We start from the raw sequence: 22,415 nt of genomic DNA, 5'->3' as shown, positions 1-22,415 counted from the left end.
TGTGGATTTAGCATGTGGTAAATCCAACTCCTTCCAGTTTGTGAATGCAGCTTTGGGATGTCTGAGAATGCATTTAGAGACCTACTTTGCTCAAACTGAGTGAGCAAATCTACCTTTGAAACTTAAGCAAACATGCTGGGAATACTGCTCAAGTTCTCTAAAGAGCATGTCATAAACTACAAAGAATGTTAATTTTTGGATACATGGAGTAGTCAGTGAGAGTGAAGCATGTCACGTTCACTGTTGTGTGCAGTGTTGTGACTGTAATGCATTTGTCATATAGTAAACATATACTGTATACTCTATACTACCATGGCAAGTAGGATAAACATTTTGCCCATGTTTGTAGCGTGTGGTGGAGAGTACTCTGCAATATTGTGCTTTTTCTTTAAAAAAAAAAAAAAAAAAAAAAAGCGCACTATCACCCAGGGGGGGTGTGCTGTTGCTGACACAAAGGTATCAGGGCTGATTCATGAATTAACCTAGTTGAAGAGCCACGTGCTCCGCTTCGTGCAGAATGCACTAAGTTCAGAGAAATTGCATATGCTTATAGGAGGTCATTCTGCCCTTTTGAAGCCAATCAGAAGCCTGGTGCTGCATATGCATTGATTGTGTTTGAGTAGGAGTCTGGTTGAGCTAAGGTGTCTGGAAGGTTCTGAAATCTGAGGCAGTATTGAACTATGTTGGACCATCGCTGCGTAAGTGTTTCAGGAGTTTGAAACAAGCTGTGGATTGCGGGTCAGTGAAGCTTTTTCAAGTGCCAGGTGTGTGCGTTTTGAGATGTTTAGGGAGGAGGCTGCCTGCTGCGTTCAGTTAGGTTTGGAGTCATCTGCTTAGTTGTGAGAGAGCGTGATTCAGTGTCGGATGTAAGTGTGACCCCAATGGATTTGAATCTGTAGGTGAAGATGAAGTGGTGCCATGTGTATCTGTACAACCTTTATTATCTGCCTTCTACCTATGCAGTGTCCTAGTGAAAGCACAACTAGCCTAAGCTTTTCCTACCCTCATCAAAGTCCTTACCAATCATGTTTACATGGCAAGTGAATCTATACTAGCGCCTTCTGTCTCTTACTACTTGAAGCTCAAGACAATGTGTCTTTCATGCTCCTTCAGCGCAGTCATTGAGTTAAATCCAGCTGCTTCCAGTTCGCAGATGCAAGTTGGAGGGTGTACAAGAATGCCTTTGAGGCCTACATTCCTCGAACTGAGTGAGCATATCTGCCTTTGAAACTAAAATGAATATGCTTGAAAACACTGCCCAAGTTCCCTAAAGTACTAAACCAAACACATGTTCTGTGGGAATCATTCACTGATACTTCTACTTTGAAAGTGTTAAAATTCAATTAGTAACTTGTATCATAATCAGTGTTACTCAAAAAGTGTACAGGACCCAATATCTTGTATGATGATAATTTGCACATTTTTAGTCTAAGGACAATGTAAGTTTCATCATGTATCCAAGTTAGTGCAGACAACATAGTGCTCAGGCGATGAACACATATATACACAACAACATAGAACAAGACACTGATCAGATCCCAAGGATGCATAGGATTTTATATTTCATATCAAACAAACATAAGCGTATATCTTGTCTGTTCATATATCGTATCTATTGGTGAACCGTAACAAGTTAGGAAAGCAACTTAGGGAAGGGATGTCAGTGTTTCAGACTGTAGTTAGTCTTCGCGTCTCATCAGAACAAAAGTCTGACTAAAGTTCCCTAGAAACCATGGAATCTTGGAACCTTCAAAAAAGGCATCCTGTACGAAACATGTATAAGAATACTTCAAGACTTAGAGCCTAATTTCAACCGTGGTGGATGGGATAATCCCTCACAAACGTAACTGATATCCTGCCTGACGTATTACACGTCCCATTATATCCTATGGAACTTGTAAAGTGGTGGGCGGGATATCTGTCACGTTTGTGGCAGGTTATCCCATCTGCCTAGGTCGTAATCAGGGCCAGAGTTTACAGTGTATACTCTGCCACTCTGTTAGTAAAACCACTCTGGTTGGGTAAAGAAATTTCTCAGGAGAAGTAAATACACCCTTCTATTATTGTGTGGAGAAAGTGGTTACACCTACACAATAAAGATTATTCCTAGACAAAATCAACAATGTAAAAAGAGCTGCTCTGTTCCTTAGATGGTTCCATAGAGGTAGATGGATTACTCAGAAAAAGCACACCTTTGCTTTGTCATGCCACAACACGATCTGCAATCATGGTGGTGGCAGGATAAATGCAAAGGTGTGCTTTTCTGGATGGTCTTCGGACTGTGCATCAGAATTGTCACTGAAATGCAGCATATGCTGTAGTAGCAACCGATCTCTGCTCGAGTATGGTGCGAAGATGGGGGTTACCCAAACCATGCCAGTAGACCAGAAGGACTGCAAGCTTGGTTTGTGCACTAACCCCATTTTGAGCATAAGGTCCAAAATATCTTCCACTTCTCAAGTGAAGTGGGAGTCCGCTCATGTGCCTTAGAATGAGACCCAAGAGTGCCTCCAGGCTCTCACAGAATTTGTCTCGTAAATTTGTTTGCTGCACAGTTTGCTTATGGAAGACTTCATCTAAAACTAGATGGACATATTCAGGTGGCAGAAAAATGGCATCATTGACTTTACTCTGTCACCAGTGAAAGGTGGAATTTGGGGATCAACTAAATTGGGTGGCTGCCAAGAGAGCACTTTTTCTGTCCCTACCGTCGCACGGTCCTGCTCTCTGGGTTGATCTAACCTGCTATGGTCCCTCCAGTGCACAGACTGTGCTTGCAAAGGAGCAGCACGACTGCCATTGCCGTGTCTCTCCGAATCACTGGCAGATGAGTCTTCAGATGGGACTCTGCTGACTGAAAAATCACTTCCAGGTTCTGCTCCATTTTTCTCTCCCTTAGATGCGGTTTCGGTATCTGCTGTCTGTCTCTGATCCTGCCTCAGACCTGTCCTTCATAACCAGAATTGGGGCCTGAGAAGCAGTCCACCACTGAGATGCCATTTTTGCTGAGTGGCCAAAGCCTGCCTTCTAAAACTCTGTCCTTTATAGGAGGCAGAATTTTTGTTCTAAATCAGTTGCTGGGTGTGTGAGTATGTGAGATGTGTGCAACAGTAAATAATCAAAAAACGTACTTTTTTGGTGAATATGCAGGTTCTCCAAAGGTTCTAAAAAAGAGTGAATTACTTCAGCTTGCCACATACCCAATTCGACAGCATATGTTTGTCATGGCATATGCAAAACTTTATTGTTGAGGGATATGTTGGGCCGTTACCATTATACCATTTCCTGAAGCTACAATTCTGCCTTTGATCTCAAGAAGCACACGTTCAGTAGTAACCCCTCAGGCTGTTGGGGAAGTTCTTCCCGGCTCTTTAGGCTAAAAATAAGTAAAAGGAAATCCCTCTGGTGCTCGCACTAGTGGGATTTCCCGCCTTGGGTACAAAGAGCCTGGAGCCGTCCTCCGCACACGAGGGCCGTTGCGGAGGACGGCGCAGAGCCGTCCTCTGCACGGAACCACTTAAAAAATAATCCCAGAATCCGGACAACATTATTCCAGTCTCTTTCCTGCCACTACTTGGCAAGGTGACTGAACGGTAGCCTCTCGGCTTACATCTCAAATCCGTGGAAACATTCTCTTGGATACTGTTCAATCTTGTTTCCGCCAGGACCGTAGCACAGACCGCCCTTCTGCAGCTTGTAGACTACAGCCCCCTCCCAGTCGTCTTGGTCTCTTCAGCCCCTCTGCTGCGTTTGATTATCAGCTGCCATGCTTTGCTAAACACCCTGAGCTGGTGAATGGGGCTTGAGGTGTAGCTCTAAGCTGGCTGTTCTACCTCTCGAACCGCTCTCAGACAGGACAATTCAGAAACATACGTCCACAGATCCATTATTTACCCAGCCCTTTTTAATCTGTATCGTGAGCCCCTCTGTTCAGTCCTCTTCCACGTGTACGCCGACAAAACCCAAATCTGTCTGAAGGTCACAGACTCATATAGCTTCTCTCCCCTATCCAACACCTTGACGAATATTAAGTCATGGATGATAAAACATCACCACAAACTAAACCCAGCAAAAGCAGGATTTCTTCTTATATCCCAAGGAATGCTAACAAAGTGCTTCAAAGCTGGGCGGAGCTCCTCCCGCCCTGGGGGGCGTCGCACCCTCGTTCAGACCGCCGAGTCGCTCGGCTTCACCTACGCCGTCTCACCCCCCAGAGCCATAGCTCAGCCTGGTTGGGATTGCTCGGTTCCAATTAAGGCTGATTGGAGAACCTGGCACCTCGTCCGACACCAGAACCTAAAACTCACTTTCCCAGGCGCTTGTTCATTCCGGACCCGACTACGGAACCTTTCATGCACCCCAAAGTCCACTTACGACCGCTCAGAGGAGTCCTACATAGTACAGGCTGCTTTAGGACCGGTCACAAGGAATTGGACCACTTCCAGGGGCGAGAACCCAAATCAGAACGGCAACTCTTAAAGGTTGGTTATCTCGCGATCTCCACCCGCTTTCCGTTCATGGTTGTAATACACAATCTGTTTTTTTATTTTCTAAATCTAGTTAATTACAACAGTTTACAGTATTCTAAGTTATGTGTCCATTTTCCATCACTAAAGATATCCTGCCATTGCCATCGTACAAAAACAAGCAGTGAGTTGTGAATAATAAGGGGCACTGCCACCTTGGACCTGCCAAAAGCAGCACTTTGGTGTATATAGAAGGCAGGCACGCAAATGTACTTTGTATTCGATACAGCACCACAGTGAAGACGGATTTTGCGAAACCTGAACACTTATGATTGGCATTTCCTCATCAATTCTGTTATTTTCCCGTGAAGGTTTAAAGTGGTGCCTTGTTAAGCACAATTAAGAAATCCTTACTTTTCATCTGAGCTAATGATTGTTTTGTCAGTGCAGGGGTGCTGCTATGAAACAGTAAACATGGGCGACATTTACTACTGTGGGCTTAAACCACTCTCCTAGTTCGGAGCTTATGGCTGATATTCTAGCCCTGCTCCGTGGAAGTCATTGTTTTGATGAAAGATAGATGGCTTGCTAGCGGGATTGTGTCTGCTGTAATGTGGCTTTCAGTGTCCACACATCTATGCAGTAAGTGCTCAACCTACTGAGCTGAGGGAATAGGACACACTACATTTCTGTGTGGACGCGGGCAGCCTTTGGGAGAGCAGAGCCGGGGTCATGAGGAGAGCATCAAAAAATGCAAATCTGGCAAGCAGGATCCTGAAGAATGTGATGGACTTTAATATGAAAACGATGTAGTTTTCAACATTTCCTACCGGCTCATAAGGACATACTCTTATCAGTGAATGCAGAGACATTTTTCGAAATTAATAGTTTTTTTAACGTGAAACATTCCAGAAGACTGCCATGCCCTGACGATGTTGTTGTGAGTTACCCAAAATGTCCGTCATGTTCACAATCTACCTAGAATATATAATTACATGTAAAGTAAGATTTTATATTAACCGTATATAACTTAGGTTGTTGGGGAGCCTATTGTGTGTACTAAACTACTTCAATGTACTCTCAAGCTGGAGAGTAAAAGAGTTTACATAGGGCCTGATGTACGTAGATTCTTTCTTCTCGCGAACGGCCCGATTCTGTGAATTGGGGCGTTTGCAACAAGAAAAAAACATGTTGCTATGTACAGACCCTATTTTGCGATTCGGTAATCTATTTACACAATTACAAAATAGGTGTGCGAGTTACTAATAGGAAGGGGCGTTCCCTTCCTAAGTGTGAGTCACAGCGCGATGCTGTGTTGTTTTGTGACCGTGAATCCGATCACAAAACACTTGCAGTTAGCACCAATTTCAAATGGGTGCTAACCCGTTAGCAAATGGGAGAGGGTCCCCATGGGACCCCTTCCCCCCTTTGTGGATGGTAGTGAAATATTTTTTTGGAGCCGGCAGTGGTCTTACGGACTGCTTTAAACTGCTTTATTTACAAAGCAGTCACAGAGTTGGTCTGCTGCCCCCAGCAGGCCACCATCCCTGTGAGTGCAGCCATTCCCAATGGGGTTGCAAATTGCGACCTACCTCATGAATATTAAGGAGGTAGATCATTTGCGACCCCATTGGGAATCGCAAACAGTGTGAAGAACACTGCTGTACTTATGGTTTTGCAACTTGGAAATGAGTTGCAAATTGCGAGTCGCAAAACTGAGTCCTACATCTGGCCCTTAGCGCCATATGTATGAACACATTTTCCTGTAGACACAAAATGGGTAAAACCCTTTGCTACATCTGGCCCTTAGTGAAGTAAAGCGATGGCCGAAGGTCATACATTATGGTCCAGTGGGGCAGCTGGGATTTGAATCCAGGGTTGCATTTTGTAGTGTTCAGACCGTAGGGCCGCAGCCTTCTCTCTTCAGTTTAACATCCAAGGTCATTTCTTTGTGTTCATGCATTCAGTTAGCCTCGGTATAGGGGGTTTAATAAATCCTTATGCCTCACTCGTTTAAGATTGAAACGTGTGACGTCGTTTTCAGAATATTCCCACCGGAGCTCAGACACAGCGACAGCCCGTGCCTTCCTGAAACCAAGCTGCGCGTCACGGGCGCCTCCTCTAAGCGCTGAGCCCAGAGAGCGAGCTCTGCGCGGGCCCCAAAGCTGCCTTGTTTCTTCTAAATATTGAGGTGTTTGGCCTCCCCTAAAATCGGTTTTTTTTTCCTCATATCAGTAGTAATATTTGCGTATAATAGCACCTTCTGCTGCCCGTCCTGGGTCTATTGATTTGACAAACAGAAGGCTTTTATGAGAGGTTCAACACTCCAAAGGCCTCATTTGTATAATTAACAAAACAAACAGTTGGTAGAGCCCCCGCAGGGTTTTACCGGGATACCAGTGATTCATCGAGACTTCGGCGAGGGGGAGAACGGCCGAAGGGAGCCACGATCTGTTTCTCGTCACCCACGCTGCTGAACTCTCAATGGATTTAGAAAGTACTGAGCACCACATCCAGCAACTTGCTTCAGCCCCGGCCCGCCTGCCCCACGAGGGCGCGCGCGCCCTGCGCCTTTCTCTTTCACTTATGTCCTGATTTCGCTTCACCAGCAGCATGCCAGTGTGTCCTGATTGCACTTCACGGTAAAGCCTGCCCCTGTGTCGCGAGTTTCAGCGCAGTAAGCGCGTGCCCTTGTTTTAGCCCCATGTGCCAGGTTCCCGAGAATTGCCACCCATTGCCAGAGCTCTGTCACGATATCATTTGACAAACATTGTGCCTTAAATATAAATGCCAAAAATATTGCCTCATTGGGAGTAATTGTCTATTCATGGGCAACATTTTTAACAATATTTAAAATATGATATTTGACAAAGATTTCCTGTTTGCAGACTAAATCCATGGGTCATGGTTTCCTTCAACGTTTCAACCCAGTGTCCGCGTTCACTTGTGTCTGACCGGGAGCAGCCTCCCCTTGTGCGCGGAGTATGATCCTAGAGCAGCCTGTCCTTGTGCTCGGAGTATGATCCTAGAGCAGCCTGTCCTTGAGATTCAGTGGCAGCCTGTCCTTGTGTCTCGATTGTGAACTGGGAGCAGCCTGCCCTTGTGCCCTGAGTATGATCCTAGAGCAGCCTGCCCTTGTGTCTAGATTGTGAACTCTGAGCAGCCTGCCCTTGTGCCCTGAGTATGATCCTAGAGCAGCCTGCCCTTGTGTCTAGATTGTGAACTCTGAGCAGCCTGCCCTTGTGCCCTGAGTATGATCCTAGAGCAGCCTGTCCTTGTGTCTCGATTGTGAACTGGGAGCAGCCTCCCCTTGTGCGCGGAGTATGATCCTAGAGCATCCTGCCCTTGTGCCCTGAGTATGATCCTAGAGCAGCCTGTCCTTGTGTCTCGATTGTGAACTGGGAGCAGCCTGCCCTTGTGACTCAGTGGCAGCCTATCCTCGTGTCTAGATCGTGAACTTGAAGCAGCCTGCCCTTGTGCCCTGAGTATGATCCTAGAGCAGCCTGCCCTTGTGTCTAGATTGTGAACTCTGAGAAGCCTGCCCTTCTGCCCCTGTAATGTTGTCCAGTTGCAGCGAGGTGTTTTGAGTGTCCGGAGAGACCTAGTTTCTGGAGTACCCTCTCCGAGGTTCAAGGTTTGCACCTTACAGGCAGTTGGAGCACTGGTCTTTGCACAGGTCACACGCTCCTTAGCGGTGATCATTGTGTTGTGTGCTTTTAATCACAAATAATTTGTAATCCTGATATATAGTTTTTCTGCTTTCACAGTTCTACACACACAGTTGAGCTTTGCTCAGCGGCTCCTGACTAAGTGTGTACAGAGCGGCCCTGCAGAGGCTGGAAAGGACGGTGAAGTGCCGCCCCCTTGTGACGAAGATTGGATCTGGCACCGGAACGTGTGTTACTATGTCTCTGTAGAAGAAGGAAACTGGACGGAGGCCCAAGACTTCTGCACGGTTCTCAACTCCTCCCTGGCGATGATTGACACCCAGAAGGAACTGGTGAGAGCTGCGAAAGAACGAGTTACTTACCTTCGGTAACGACTTTTCTGGTGGATACATTAGCTACCTGTGGATTCCTCACCTGATGAATACTCCCATGGCGCCAGCATTTGACGGAAATCTTCTTACTAGTCTCTGCACGTCGACGAGGACGTCACTCTAGCCCACGCGACGCCGTCTGACGTCATACAGGCAATAAGAAGTCCTCGCCGACGTGCCGATGACAGTACCAACATTTTTTACGTGCATGAGAATAATAATAATAACCCAATGCAATGAAAGAGCAAAGCAACATCTCATAATATTGTAAATCACACAACATTGCAATAAAATAGCTGTAGATTTAATATAACCTTTTTTTTTTTTTTTTTTTTTTTTTTTAAACAAATAAATATATTTATACATACGAATCATGTATATACCCAATATATATATAGATTTATATATAAATATACACATATATACAAATATCATACATGCAAAATGTATTGCAACTTTGAAGACCAAAAGGAGCACACTCAAGGATTGCTTGGAGAGACCAAAAAGGCAACGGGGAGGCGGGTGGGACCGTGAGGAATCCACAGGTAGCTAATGTATCCACCAGAAAAGTCGTTACCGAAGGTAAGTAACTCGTTCTTCTGATGGATACAACTACCTGTGGATTCCTCACCTGATGAATAGAGTCCCAAAGCAGTACCACGCCCGGCGGTGGGTGCCTAAATGGTCAAACCAAGAAATCCTGCAGCACTGACCGTGCAAAATGACCGTCCCTTCTGACCTCAGAGTCCAAACAGTAATGTTTCACAAAAGTGTGAAGGGACGACCAAGTTGCGGCCTTGCAGATGTCAACCACAGGAACACCCCTGGCCAAGGCCGAAGAGGCCGACTTAGCTCTGGTGGAGTGAGCTCTAATGCCCTCAGGCGGATCCTTCTTTGCCAAAGAGTAACAGATTTTAATGCAAAGAACAACCCACCTGGAGAGTGTTCTCTTGTGGACTGCCTTTCCTCTCCTCTTGCCCACGTATCCGACAAACAGCTGATCCTCCAGCCTGATATCCTTCATTCTGTCGATATAGAAGCTCAACGCCCTTTTTGGGTCCAGGCGATGTAGTCTTTCTTCCTCCTTTGAAGGATGAGGCGGAGGATAAAACGTGGACAAAGTGATTGTCTGAGCCAAATGGAAGGGTGAAACAACCTTCGGAAGGAAAGCAGCCTTGGTCCTCAACACCACCTTATCCCCATAAAACGTTATATAAGGGGGTTTAACCGATAAGGCCTGCAACTCACTCACTCTCCTTGCAGATGTTATAGCTACCAGGAATACTGTTTTAATAACCAAATACCTTAAGGGGCAAGAATGCATAGGCTCAAAAGGGGACCCCATAAGGAAAGTCAGGACCAAGGACAAATCCCATTGAGGCATAACAAATGGTTTTGGAGGATATTGATTCAGAAGACCTTTCAAGAATCTGAGAACAATAGGGGATTTAAATAACAATGGTTGGTCTGGAAGACAAATGAAGGCTGACAAGGCCGACAAATAACCCTTAATGGTAGCTACTGCACAACCTTTCTGCGCTAGAGACAGTGCAAAAGACAAAACATGTGACAGATGAGCATGTAAGGGATCAATCTGTCTCTCTCCACACCACATAACAAATTTAGACCACCTATTAGCGTAGATAGATTTAGTGGAGTGTCGCCTGGCCGCTAAGATAACATCCACTACATCAGGCGGGAGAGAGAAGGAACTCAGGTTGCCCCGTTCAATCTCCAAGCATGTAGGTGCAGACTCTGGAGGTTGGGGTGTAAAACCTGCCCCTGCGACTGCGAGAGGAGGTCTGCCCTGAGAGGGAGACGGAGCGGAGGGCACAGTGAGAGTTGGAGAAGGTCGGAGTACCATACCCTCCTTGGCCAATCCGGAGCTATTAAGATGACTTGGGCCCGGTCTTGGCGAATTTTCCTCAACACTCGAGGAATCAAGGGTATGGGGGGAAACGCGTAAAGCAACTGGTCGCACCAGGTTATCTGAAACGCGCCCCCCAACGCTCCCTGCATCGGATACTGGAGGCTGCAGAATAACGGGCAATGCGCGTTCTCCCGAGTGGCAAACAGATCTATCCGAGGAAACCCCCACATCTGGAAGATTAAACAGACTTGATCTGGATGGAGACGCCACTCGTGGTCTGCCGAGAATTGGCGACTGAGACTGTCCGCACGTACATTCAAGACCCCGGCCAGATGATTTGCCACCAAGCAAATCTGATGGTCCTTTGCCCAGGACCATAGCCGAAGAGCTTCTCTGCAGAGAAGGTACGACCCTACTCCTCCCTGTTTGTTTATGTACCACATCGTGGTAGTATTGTCCGTCAGGACCTGTACCGACTGACCACGAAGGGATGGGAGGAAGGCCTTGAGAGCCAAACGTACAGCCCGTAACTCCAACAGATTGATATGAAACACCTGTTCCTCTGGAGACCAAAGCCCTTTGATCTCCAGATCCCCCAGATGAGCTCCCCATCCTAGGGTGGAGGCATCCGTTATTACCGTGGCCACTGGTGGCGACTGCGCGAACGGCTTCCCCTGTGAAAGATTGTTGCCCGCAATCCACCACTTCAATTCCACAGCAGCATCTCTGGAGATCTTGACAGTACCTTCTAAATCTCCCTTGTGTTGAGACCACTGCCTTCGGAGGCACCACTGAAGAGCCCTCATGTGCCAGCGAGCATGCGTGACCAACAGAATGCAGGAGGCGAACAGACCGAGCAGACGAAGGACCTTGAGGACTGGAACTACCGCTCCATTTCGAAACATTGGAACCAATTCCTGAATATCTTGAATCCGCTGAGGCGGAGGAAAGGCTCGACTCAATGTTGTATCCAGTACTGCCCCTATGAACAGGAGGCGCTGAGAGGGCTCCAGGTGAGATTTGGGCACGTTCACCGAAAAGCCCAGGTCGAACAACAACTGGGTTGTTGACTGCAGATGATGCGACACAAGCTCCGGGGACTTGGCTTTGATCAACCAGTCGTCCAAGTAAGGGAATACTGCTATCCCCTTCCTTCTGAGCTCCGCCGCAACCACTGACATCACCTTTGTGAAGACTCGAGGTGCTGAAGTAAGACCAAACGGGAGGACCGCAAACTGATAGTGCTGCGACCCTACCACAAACCGGAGATACTTCCTGTGCGACTTGAGTATCGGGATATGAAAGTAAGCATCCTGCAAGTCGACAGACACCATCCAATCTTCCTTGTTCAACGCCAAAAGCACCTGTGCTAGGGTCAGCATCTTGAACTTTTCCTGTTTGAGGAACCAATTCAAGATCCTCAGATCCAGGATTGGTCTCAACTGACCATCCTTTTTGGGAATCAGGAAGTATCTTGAGTAACAACCTCAACCCTTTTCCTGCTCTGGGACCAACTCTACCGCGCCCTTTGAAAGGAGGACTTGAACCTCCTGTTCTAGCAACAGGAGGTGTTCTTCTGAACAATAAGATGGGCGGGGCGGGATGAGGGGCGGGAACTCCCGAAAGGGAAGGGCGTAGCCTTTTCCCACAATGCCGAGAACCCAAGTGTCCGTTGTGATAGACTTCCACTTGTGGAGAAAACGCTGTAATCTTCCCCCTACAGGAGAGGAGTGAGTGGGAAACGGTGGAAGCCTAAGGCTGCTTCCCCTGCTGCACCCCTCCAGAGGACGAGGAAGAGGCAGAGTGCTGTTGAGAGGCTCCTCTGATACGGACCCCACCCCTCCCCCTCCCTCTAAATGACCTATAGGGGAGGGAAGAGGCGGGTTGCTGGAACCTCCCCCGAAAGGAAGAGGAATAAGAGCCACGCCCAAATCCCCGAAACCTCCTGAAAATTCTAGAAGAGGCAGAGGAAGAAGGAGCTTGCAGTCCTAACGATTTGGCTGTGGCTCTGATCTCCTTAAATCGTTCCAAGGCTGAATCTGCCTTGGCTCCAAACAGTCTGTCCCCATCAAACGGGAGGTCCAGCAGGGTCGACTGCACATCCGCAGAGAACCCTGAGTTTCGGAGCCAGGCCTGTCTTCTTGCCACCACAGCCGTGCCCATCGCCCTGGCCACCGAGTCGGTCGTGTCCAGCCCAGACTGGATAATCTGGGTCGCGGCAGCCTGGGCGTCCGAGACCACATCCAAAAGACCCTGGGGAAGCTCCGTGAATGAAGACGAAATATCATCCATCAGCGCATGGATGTACCTCCCCAGAATGCACGTGGCGTTGGTGGCCTTCAACGCCAAACTGCATGACGAAAATATTTTCTTGGACTGCGCATCCAGTTTCTTGGAGTCTCTGTCTCCAGGCACCGTCGGGAAGGAACCAGGCGCTGACTTTGAGGAACAGGAGGCTTGCACCACCAAGCTCTCCGGCGTAGGGTGTCTAGAGAGAAAGCCAGGGTCAGATGGTGCAGCTCGATACCTCCTGGCCACAGCCCTATGAACGGCCGAGGAAGACACCGGCTTCTTCCACACCTCCAACACCGGATCCAGCAAAGCCTCATTAAATGGCAAGAGAGGCTCAGCTGCAGCAGAGGCCGGATGCAATACCTCTGTCAGCAAATTCTGCTTTGCCTCTGCCACCGGCAAAGGCAGGTCCAAAAAGCTCGCTGCCTTCCTCACCACAGCATGAAAGGAAGCAGCCTCCTCCGTATATTCCCCTGGAGATGAAAGGTCCCACTCAGGGGAAGTGTCCAGCCCACTGGCTGTATCCAGACCATGCAGTCCGTCTCCAGAGTCCTCAATCTCTCCCTCCTCTAGGACTCGCTGGTACTCTTGTTCTTCTAAAAGACGGAGAGCACGCCTCCTCGAATGAAGTCTCTCCTCGATACGCGGAGTCGACATGGCCTCCGCCGACGTCGAAGAACGGCGCCGATCTCCAGAAGCATCTGACGCCGCGTCCGGCGCCACAGGCAGCTTCGGCGCCGAGGCAGGAGCCGGAGGACGAGGTCTTGGAGCCGATGGACCAACCGGAGTCACAGGGCAAAATCCTGACTTCGACGGAGGGGCAACCTCCGGGGCCGAAACATCCGAAGCCACCGGAGCGGCCACCGACGCCGGCACCGGCGCCGAGCCCACATTCCCAAAAGGGAGAAAGGGCATAAAGGGTGCCGGCCGAAGAGGCGCAGGATCACCCAACGAAAAGGCCAAGGGCCCCGAAGGACCAGCCGGAGCAGCTCCTGGAGCCATCTGCTGAAAGATGGTATACATCGCATTAAGAAACGCGGTACTATCGGCTCCAGGAGTGGGAAAAACCGGATACTGGGGTGCCTGGATCGAGGGCGACCCCGACGCCGGCCTCGACGTCTGCGACGCCGGAGAAAACACAAGAGGCTGCACCACCTCAATCACTGACGCCTGACCAGGTGAAGCCGGTGACGCCGGAGAGGGCAACGGCGTCGATGGATGCGGCGTGACCGTGGGGCTGACCTCTCAAGTCCTCCGACGCCGAGCCGAAGGTGACCTCGAATGAGACTCCTTGCTGGAGTGACGTCGTGAGTCTCTACGGCGCCGGGAGTCTCGATGACGCCGGTGAGACCTTGGCGAAGAAGACTTCTTATGATGTTTCTCCTTCTTCTTTGACTTTGCCATGAATAACTTGGCCTCGCGCTCTTTGAGGGCCTTCGGATTCATGTGTTGACATGAATCGCAAGTCGAGACGTCGTGGTCGGAGCTCAAACACCATAGACAGTCGGAGTGAGGATCTGTAACTGACATCTTGCCCCCACACTCTCGACAGGGCTTGAAACCCGACTTCCTCTGAGACATTGTTACCGCAGAGAAGACTACGCAGCAGACAATACACTGTAACCACGAAGGTAACAGTAACTCCCTCGAAGATAACCGTTTCGAATGCACGGAAAAAAGGGAACTGTCATCGGCACGTCGGCGAGGACTTCTTATTGCCTGTATGACGTCAGACGGCGTCGCGTGGGCTAGAGTGACGTCCTCGTCGACGTGCAGAGACTAGTAAGAAGATTTCCGTCAAATGCTGGCGCCATGGGAGTATTCATCAGGTGAGGAATCCACAGGTAGTTGTATCCATCAGAAACGCGGTGTTCACTGTGTGTCTTAAAATATCTTCTGCAGGGTTTCCAACCTTTTCTGGAGTGAGACTTACTTCTGGTCAGTGAAAATCACCCTGAGTTACTGAAGGCTCAGTAAATCGCGCATTGTTACCAGACGCTTCCTTGCTGTTCAGCCGATGTCCACAGAGTTGGGTACTTTAGTTTGAACACAACACCTTGACTTGGGGCACTATAACAGGGCTGCCATGTGCCAGGGAGAGTGTGAGCTTTGGGGGTGTATGAACATGTGTGCATAAGAATGGGATATATGTGTATGGGTGATTGAGAGCCTGTATCATATGTACCTGTGGCACAGGACATACCATTCACCATATGTGGCGCCGTTCCATGTATAACACTACCATACAACCTATTTTTTTTAAACAGGAGAAATTTAAAGTGCACACATGTTCATAATATAGAACAATTTTCTCTACTTTAAATTTCTCACATTTTAAAACAATTACTATTTTTCAATTATAAATATGGCACAGTGTTCTACTAGCCACTGGGAACAAGAGACCTGCTGTTTGTAAATACAGCACTTTCGGTAAAAAAAAAAAAAGAGAATTTAAATGAAATGCTAATTAAATAATTAATGTAACTTCATTTTAAATTTCTCCGATTTAAATCATTGAGAAACATCATTTTGTTCTCACCACCAATATTGAGTTGACAAGGACTTTTCTTTTTAGATTTAAATATCTTTGTGTTTCAATTCTTCACCTCTGTGTCCCTGCCAGGGTCATAAATCTGAATCCAGGACTGCTCATAATCAGACCCTGCTATCTGCAGCCTGTTGATAATATAAAATAAACACAGCCATCTCTTAACTTAAAAAGAAAAATGTGATCCTGTGCTTACTTAAAAATGAACTCATGGCTGTGAGCGACTGCGTTGGTGTCAACTGGTTTGGGGCACCTGATGTATGTTCATCATAAATTTGCAGTCCCTCCCTGGCTTCTTCATAACCCCACACATAGACAATAACAATCTTATTTCTTCGAAGAGTACTCCAATGCGCTGTCATAAATTACCACCTTTCATTTATATGTAGTCCTAAAAAGAAGCATTTTGTTATAAAATGTTCCATGGGTAGGGTTTTAACGTTATAGAAAAAGTTCTTCTGAGATGGAAGGTTTGTGTGCGAAGCATGTAAATGTTTCGTCCACAGTGAAGCATTGTAAGTATAACTGCATGATATTCTGGTTCCTGCGCGCACAGTTTATTATACAAAGTAACAAGTTTAGAGATATCTTTCAACATTATATGTATTTCAGGAACAACTGACACATGCATGTTTCATGACAGTCCCTTCTTCAGTCTTGCTAAAAACACGAGCAACCCAAATGTTCATGTGAATCCAGGAATAAATACTGAGGCAGAAAACGTAAAACAGAAAGTTATGCATGAAATAAATCAGTGGAGAAAATATTCTTAATAGGGGCAGTATATAACCTGTCCGGTATCGATTCACGGGCAAATGCAAAAGAAACCGGTATATGTTGTCCATCAACAAAACATAATTTTAATTCCTAAAAAGGAAGACCACAAATATGTACAGAAATGGAAAAGTCTTTGTCTTGATGAGTGAATACCAAAGTGAACAGTGCACCCCAAATGAACAAAACCAAAAATGAACTGAATATATATTTTTAAAACATCGTTGGTCTATTGGGTTGTAGTTTTCTGGACAGCCACAGTTCTTTTAACATATGAATAAAACACAAGGAAGTTTCCTGTGGGGAAACTAGCAATACAGAAGTCTGTCCTAGGGAAGTCAACAGTGTTTTGACCCTTTGATAGATACATGGGTCTCATCAAGACAAACAATAACCTTCCCTTTTTTGTTGTCTTATAATCAAAACCATTTTGACCAATATGCATATGATTTGTTTGGATCCGTGCAGGTGCACCTGTCATCCATGGAATACATGTAATGTTAGATACATTGCTTACCCAGTATGGTTTAGGAATGGAGTTTCCTAATTTGATTTTTACAGTTGCTGTTGTGCAGGGCTATTCAAAATTTACAGTAATGGGTTTCCAAGACGCCGACAAATGCGGCAGTGAAGCGGTTTCCAAGACGCCGAGGACACGGATGTCAAGCGGTCTCTAGGGCGCCGAGGACGCGAAAGCCAATTACGGAGCCACTGCGCCCCCCCAGCACAATACACAAAGGTAGGGGTCTTCAGGAATAGACTAAGGAGGGGGGAAAGGAGAGAGAAAAAGAAAAAAAAAAAAAACAATAACTGGGAGATTGAACTGAAAAGACTGCTGTTCGATACTATTACTTTCTTTTTTTGGGGGGAGCTGGACTGTCACTGTGCCAGTGGTGTCTTTTTTAGAGAGCTATCTTTTGGTGGCTGTCATGCCTGATTGCCTTGACCCTAAAAGAGTGGCAGGGTCCGAATATGGCTGAACGCAGACGATTGTTTATTTTGCCTCTGAAGGAACTACCTCTTAATCTACCACCCTCCGTGACTAACTTGACAAGCACTCTCCTCAGCTCTGACTGTCCATCTGACGAATCAAGGGCTCTGCCAGCCGATTTGGATCCTAGCCCGGGATCATTTGGTAAAGGCTCTCCACTGCTCACTCAGTCAACCCCTAGCTGGAACTCTGAGACCTCTTGCGGTCAGGCGACGGACATAGACTCTGCTTCCAAACCCCTCTATCCCTTGTTTGGGGCAGGGAAAAGCCATAAGGAGTGTACCCCTGCACTAATTAACAGCTGCTCCCCTGCCCCTCAGGTAGACAGCTCTGCCTCTCTACCAATGCACGAGTCAATCAGCAGGGGCGGCGAAGACACAGCAGCTGGATCTCCCCTTCCCCCCCATGTTGCTATTCCTGCTCTGTCTTCCGAATTTAATGGTCAAAATGGGGCTCTCTCTCAGGAGCTGAAAGATACGGCAAGCAGTGGCATTCCCCCGGGAAACTTACTTCTGCATATACTAAGGGAATTAAAAACGCTGTAAGTTTCCCAAGACGACGCAAATCAGAGAACAGCATCACAAATGAACTTGATCTGTAGTAATATCCAGCAACTTAACTCACAAATTACGGATATCGAGCAGCGAGTTTCCGACCTTGAGGATGTCCGTGTGACTGTAGAAACATCTCTGGCAAAATGTCGAGCTGACCTGCTAGATCTACAGATTCGACTCAACAATGCCGAAAATCGATCACGTAGATCTAATTTGCGATTCACGGGAGTACCTGAAGGCCATGAAAACGGCCACAAAGTCATAGATCTGGTCGAATTAAAAGTCATGTTCTATTAGGACCAACAGACAAGCATCCGGATCTCACTATCATGCGGGCCCATCGGGTCCCCGCAGTCCAGCCACCAAACTCCAAATATCCTCGCACTGGTGGCTGCGCATCGGAGAAGAAAAATTGAAAGGGATGATTCCGGCATTTCAATAAGCAGGGGCTCAGGCTGGACTTGTGCAACAATCCAAACTTAGTGTTTTTTCAGGGTCACTCGAATTGTATTCACACAGTGGATGCTGCTAAATCTTTGCTACATGTAATTCAATACTCTGAGCAGTCAAGACGAATAAGGGGTGGTGGGGCCGGGGTGGAAAAAACATAATAAGAGACCACTAGGGTGACATATTGGACATATTAGACCATGCGAATAATGATATTGTAAGAGAATGCGGCTTTTTTTTTTTTTTTTTTTAAATAACGCCCACAACACATTTTCAGGCTATTTCTATTTTGGTCTCTCTAGTCTGTGGCTTAGGGTGTTATGACAAGGCACCACGCATTGGAAGGATGGGGGCAAGGGGGTAGGGGAGGGGTGTGGCCTCGGGCTGTCCAGGTGTAAGGGCTCCAGGTGTGGGCCACTAAGGGTGAGGTATGGGGGGATAAGGAAGGGTGGGGGGTTGGGGGGAGAAGTATGGACACCAGGATCCGTCTTTGTCACTTTAGTGGATTGTTATGTCTTTGATAGTGTATTTCACTCTAGAGTGGGGATGATGATATTCAGACGAAGCCAAGGCACAAATCAATGACAACATTTTTTCTTCCATTAAGAATACTTTCCTGAAATGTTAATGGATTAAATAACCATAGGAAAAGATCTGTAATCGAGGAAAGTGTAACTGCTTTAAATCCCTCAGATGTACTTCATCAGGAGACTCCTATTCCGGTTAATAAAGTCCCGGATTTTCACATGTTTAAAAAAATGTCTAATTTCAAAGTAGTCGTTGCAGCTTCAGCGGCTCACAGAGGTGTGGCAGTCTTTTTAGCCAGAGCCCTCAACGCACAACCACTGGATTTTTTTTTCTGACCCTGATGGGCATTGGTGTTGGGTTCAGTGTTTAATTGCCAAGGAAAGATTTGTCTTTGTTAGTTTTTATGCACCTCTGTTAGACGACCCTACCCCCTATATAGGCCTGTTTCACTCCCTTTTGCAACTGACAGGCAAAATTATTATTGAAGGGGATTTTAATTTCCTTCAGGATCCAGTTTTAGATACCACAGTAAGGGGTAAGCGACAGCACAAACCCAAAGCTGCAAAAATCTTCAAAGATTATGTTAAGGTTTTGATGCTTTGTGATCCCTGGAGAACGAACACTCCTGATGCGAGGGAATATACTTGTATTTCCACTCTGTTTAAAAGCTCCTCATGTATCAATTTTTTTCTAATATCACAAACATTGTGCTATGGATCTCAGTCGGTTCAGCACTCTGGTCTTTCAGACCATGCCTCTCTGCTGCTGGAAGTGTCTCTCTATTCCACAGCTTATACAGTTCAGACCAGAAGGTAGATTTTTAATCTTCAGCTCCTTTCGGATGAGGGGTGGGTACAAACTTCACAGGCCAAAATAAGGGATTTTTTCAAGCGCAATCAGGGATCCTCAACTCCAGCGGTAGTCTGGGATTCATTTAAGGCTTTTTTTTAGGGGCTGGGTAATCGCCAAAGAGGCAGCTAATAAACTGTTCTTGAGACAACAAATTGTCGTATTGGAAGATGCAGTTCAGAAGTGTTTAAATGCCTATCTATATGCCCCCTCGGACACTAATAGGCAGGCCTTTGAAGCTGCCAAGAAGGTGTTGGCAGATAACTTTTTTAAGAAGGTGGATATAGAATATCAGACTTATAAACAAAAGGTCTACGAAGAGAGTAACTTTACAGGAACATTTTTGGCACGGCAAGCTCGAGATCGTGTTGCTGGTAATATCATACACGCTCTAAGATGTCCTGTCACCGGGGCTAGATGCACTGACCCCGGAGACATCGATAAAATTATGCTGGCACATTATAGACAGATTTATAGTTATGCCCCAGGTATAGATCCCAGGACTATTGAGAAATTTTTGAGGGACCTGGATATTCCCAACCTCTCAGAGGAAGACTGTGAGCTGCTATCACAGCCATTTATGAAGCCAAAACTTCTAGACGTTGTTAAGAACCTTCCCACGAGGAAAAGCCTGTGGACCGGATGGCTTCCCGTTGAGTTCTATAAGACTTTCATAAAAGCGTTTGCCGATGATTTTTTGGCCTTAATTAATGGCCTACTGAGGGGCGAGCAGATTCCTAAGACCTGGTATTCAGGAAACGTGGTTAGCTTTCCTAAGAAAAACAAGGACAGGGAGGATCCAAACGCATATCGTCCAATTTCGTTGTTAAACTCATATTATAAAATAATCACAAAACTTTTGGCCAATAGGCTTAATGGGGTAGTTAATAAACTGGTACATCCCAATCAAAACGGGTTTATAGCTGGCCGACAACTGGCTTCAAACACACATTTTTTAGCTGAGACTCCTGATTATTTTGCTTCTATAAAGTCCCTGCCATTATTCTTTTGCTAGACGCAGAAAAAGCATTTGACTTGGTTGTTTGGGACACGCTTTTTTCAGTTCTGTCTAGCTACAAGGTACCTTCTCAGGTCACTGCACTAATTCAAAGGTTGTACTCCTACTCAGAGGCCAATAATATTATAAACTCAAAGTGCGTCAGCCAACTTCAAATACAATGAGGGACTAGGCAGGGTTGTCCTTTATCCCCCATCTTATTTCCCCATTTTTATTGAGCCTCTAGCCATTAAAATTAGACAACATATTAAGATCCAACCTCCGTTAAAGTCAATGGGAAAGATCAAACTTTACGCGGACGACTTCATCATGTTCTTAGCTATAGAACGTTCTTCTCAGGAAGCGGTCTTTAATCTATTTAATGAATTTGAGCAAATTGGTGGCTATAAGATCAATATGAGTAAGACTGATATTATTCTTTGTGGCACTTCTATCAATATCCTTCCTGAATTAAAGCTGCTAATGTTGCGTAAAATAATCTCAAAATCAAATGTTAAACATACCGAAACAATACTGGCTGGCCAAAGAGACAAAATAAATGTAATCTAATCAGAGCTTGAGCTGCTAAACGTTCTAAAGTTACAGTGCAAAGTATTAGCAGAAACAACTGCGCAAACGATATTACATACATTTAGATTCAGCAAATGAAAGATACCAAATGTTACTCCGGGTATTGATTTCCATTAGTGAGGCTCCTAACTAACACCAGATCAGAATTAACATGTTTGGCCTTTATGCAAAACAATTTAGTCAACACAAATTTGGAAAAACATCTAAATATGGCTCTACCAAAATAGCCCAGTTGGTACCTAGAAAGAAAATCAAGTAGACATAGCAAACAATATCATCATCCATATACCTATCCCAGTTCGGATCTGCAAGCTGTGACAGTCTTCGTCATCAGGACATCAGTCTGGTCAGCAAGGCATCAGGATTCAGCATTAAAGCTCAGAAGAGGCAAAGTCTTTTTAAGCAATAAAGTTAAGCACGTCTTTTCTCAAGACGCTCATAAAAGTAATGGCCTTTCGGCAAGAAAGAAAATGGGCAAATGTGTTGGGCAAATGCACAATGGCAAGTGTCAACTTCTTCTCAGTGCAGACTGGCTGAGTTAGATTTCCTAAAACTATTCCCCAAGTCCCTATTGGTCAAGGGATCGCATGTTCACACTTTGTCCAATAAAGCTAGAACTTCAAATCTACATTTTCTGCTAGTTCACGGTTCACATATCGATGATTGGCTCCTTTCGTAATGTCCTCATCATCCAGCTCGTCAGGTAACAATATTTTTGCAGCTTATACTCTAGTCAGTGTCTTCATCGTCCTCGCCTGAGAAAAATCAGTCTTACACACATTACGTCTACAATGTTACATTTAGCAGGAACAGCATCTTCTAGCAAGCAGTTCTCATGAAAAAGACTTTTAGCTACATGCACATTAGGTCAGCACAGTGAAAAATCACAATGTAATTCTCTAAGCAGACATTTTATTAAACGTTAAAGAAATACAGCTTGACATTAGGCTGTGGAGCTAGGCCAAGACCTCTGCTAAGTTAAGGCCTACAATTAATAAGGATAATACATAATGCATAGCCCTTAATATGATGTATTACTACATTAATCAAATATAAGCTCAACATTTCATGTTAATAAGTACACGTCGTGAACATTGGCGGCCATTCACGTGATCACACTTTCCAATGCGTGCATTATTTTTCTCTAGATTTACATTTTCTGTGCCAGTCGAAACACACAAATATTCATCAATGTTTGTATTAATACCCCTGCGCTAACAATCCCTCCTCTGATGACTAAACCCTTTTCACAAATTTTTGCATCAGCTAAAATTAGATCATTTGAGTCCCCTCAGCTTCTTGTCCCCTTTTCAAATTTTCCCTGAACAATTTTTCTCTTCTTTTCTTCCCTCCTGTGGTTATTTGTCTTCTTCAATTTACATATTTCCCATATTCCAATTAGACAAACTACAATAATTAATATTCCCTGTATTATTGTCATTAAAATCCCTTTCCCAATGTTGCTG

At 45.9% G+C, this 22,415-nt stretch overlaps 1 protein-coding gene across 2 annotated transcripts in view; it reads left to right on the top strand.

Annotated features, from left to right (window-relative positions):
• Nucleotides 1-22,415, top strand: part of LOC138303617 (C-type lectin domain family 2 member B-like) — a 67,891-nt gene that overhangs the window by 17,953 nt on the left and 27,523 nt on the right. The window contains exon 2 of one of the 2 annotated variants that reach the window (XM_069242909.1): nucleotides 8,234-8,466. The exons of the other annotated variant lie outside the window; for it this stretch is intronic. Within the exon in view, the coding sequence (XP_069099010.1) occupies nucleotides 8,234-8,466 (233 nt within the window). The remainder of the gene's footprint in view (nucleotides 1-8,233; nucleotides 8,467-22,415) is intronic. 2 annotated transcript variants of the gene reach the window in all.

Source organism: Pleurodeles waltl, chromosome 7, assembly GCF_031143425.1.
Source record: "Pleurodeles waltl isolate 20211129_DDA chromosome 7, aPleWal1.hap1.20221129, whole genome shotgun sequence".
NCBI classification, from domain to species: domain Eukaryota; kingdom Metazoa; phylum Chordata; class Amphibia; order Caudata; family Salamandridae; genus Pleurodeles; species Pleurodeles waltl.
The sequence above is the reverse complement of the archived record's forward strand: the minus strand, read 5'-3'. Positions and strand labels throughout refer to the sequence as shown.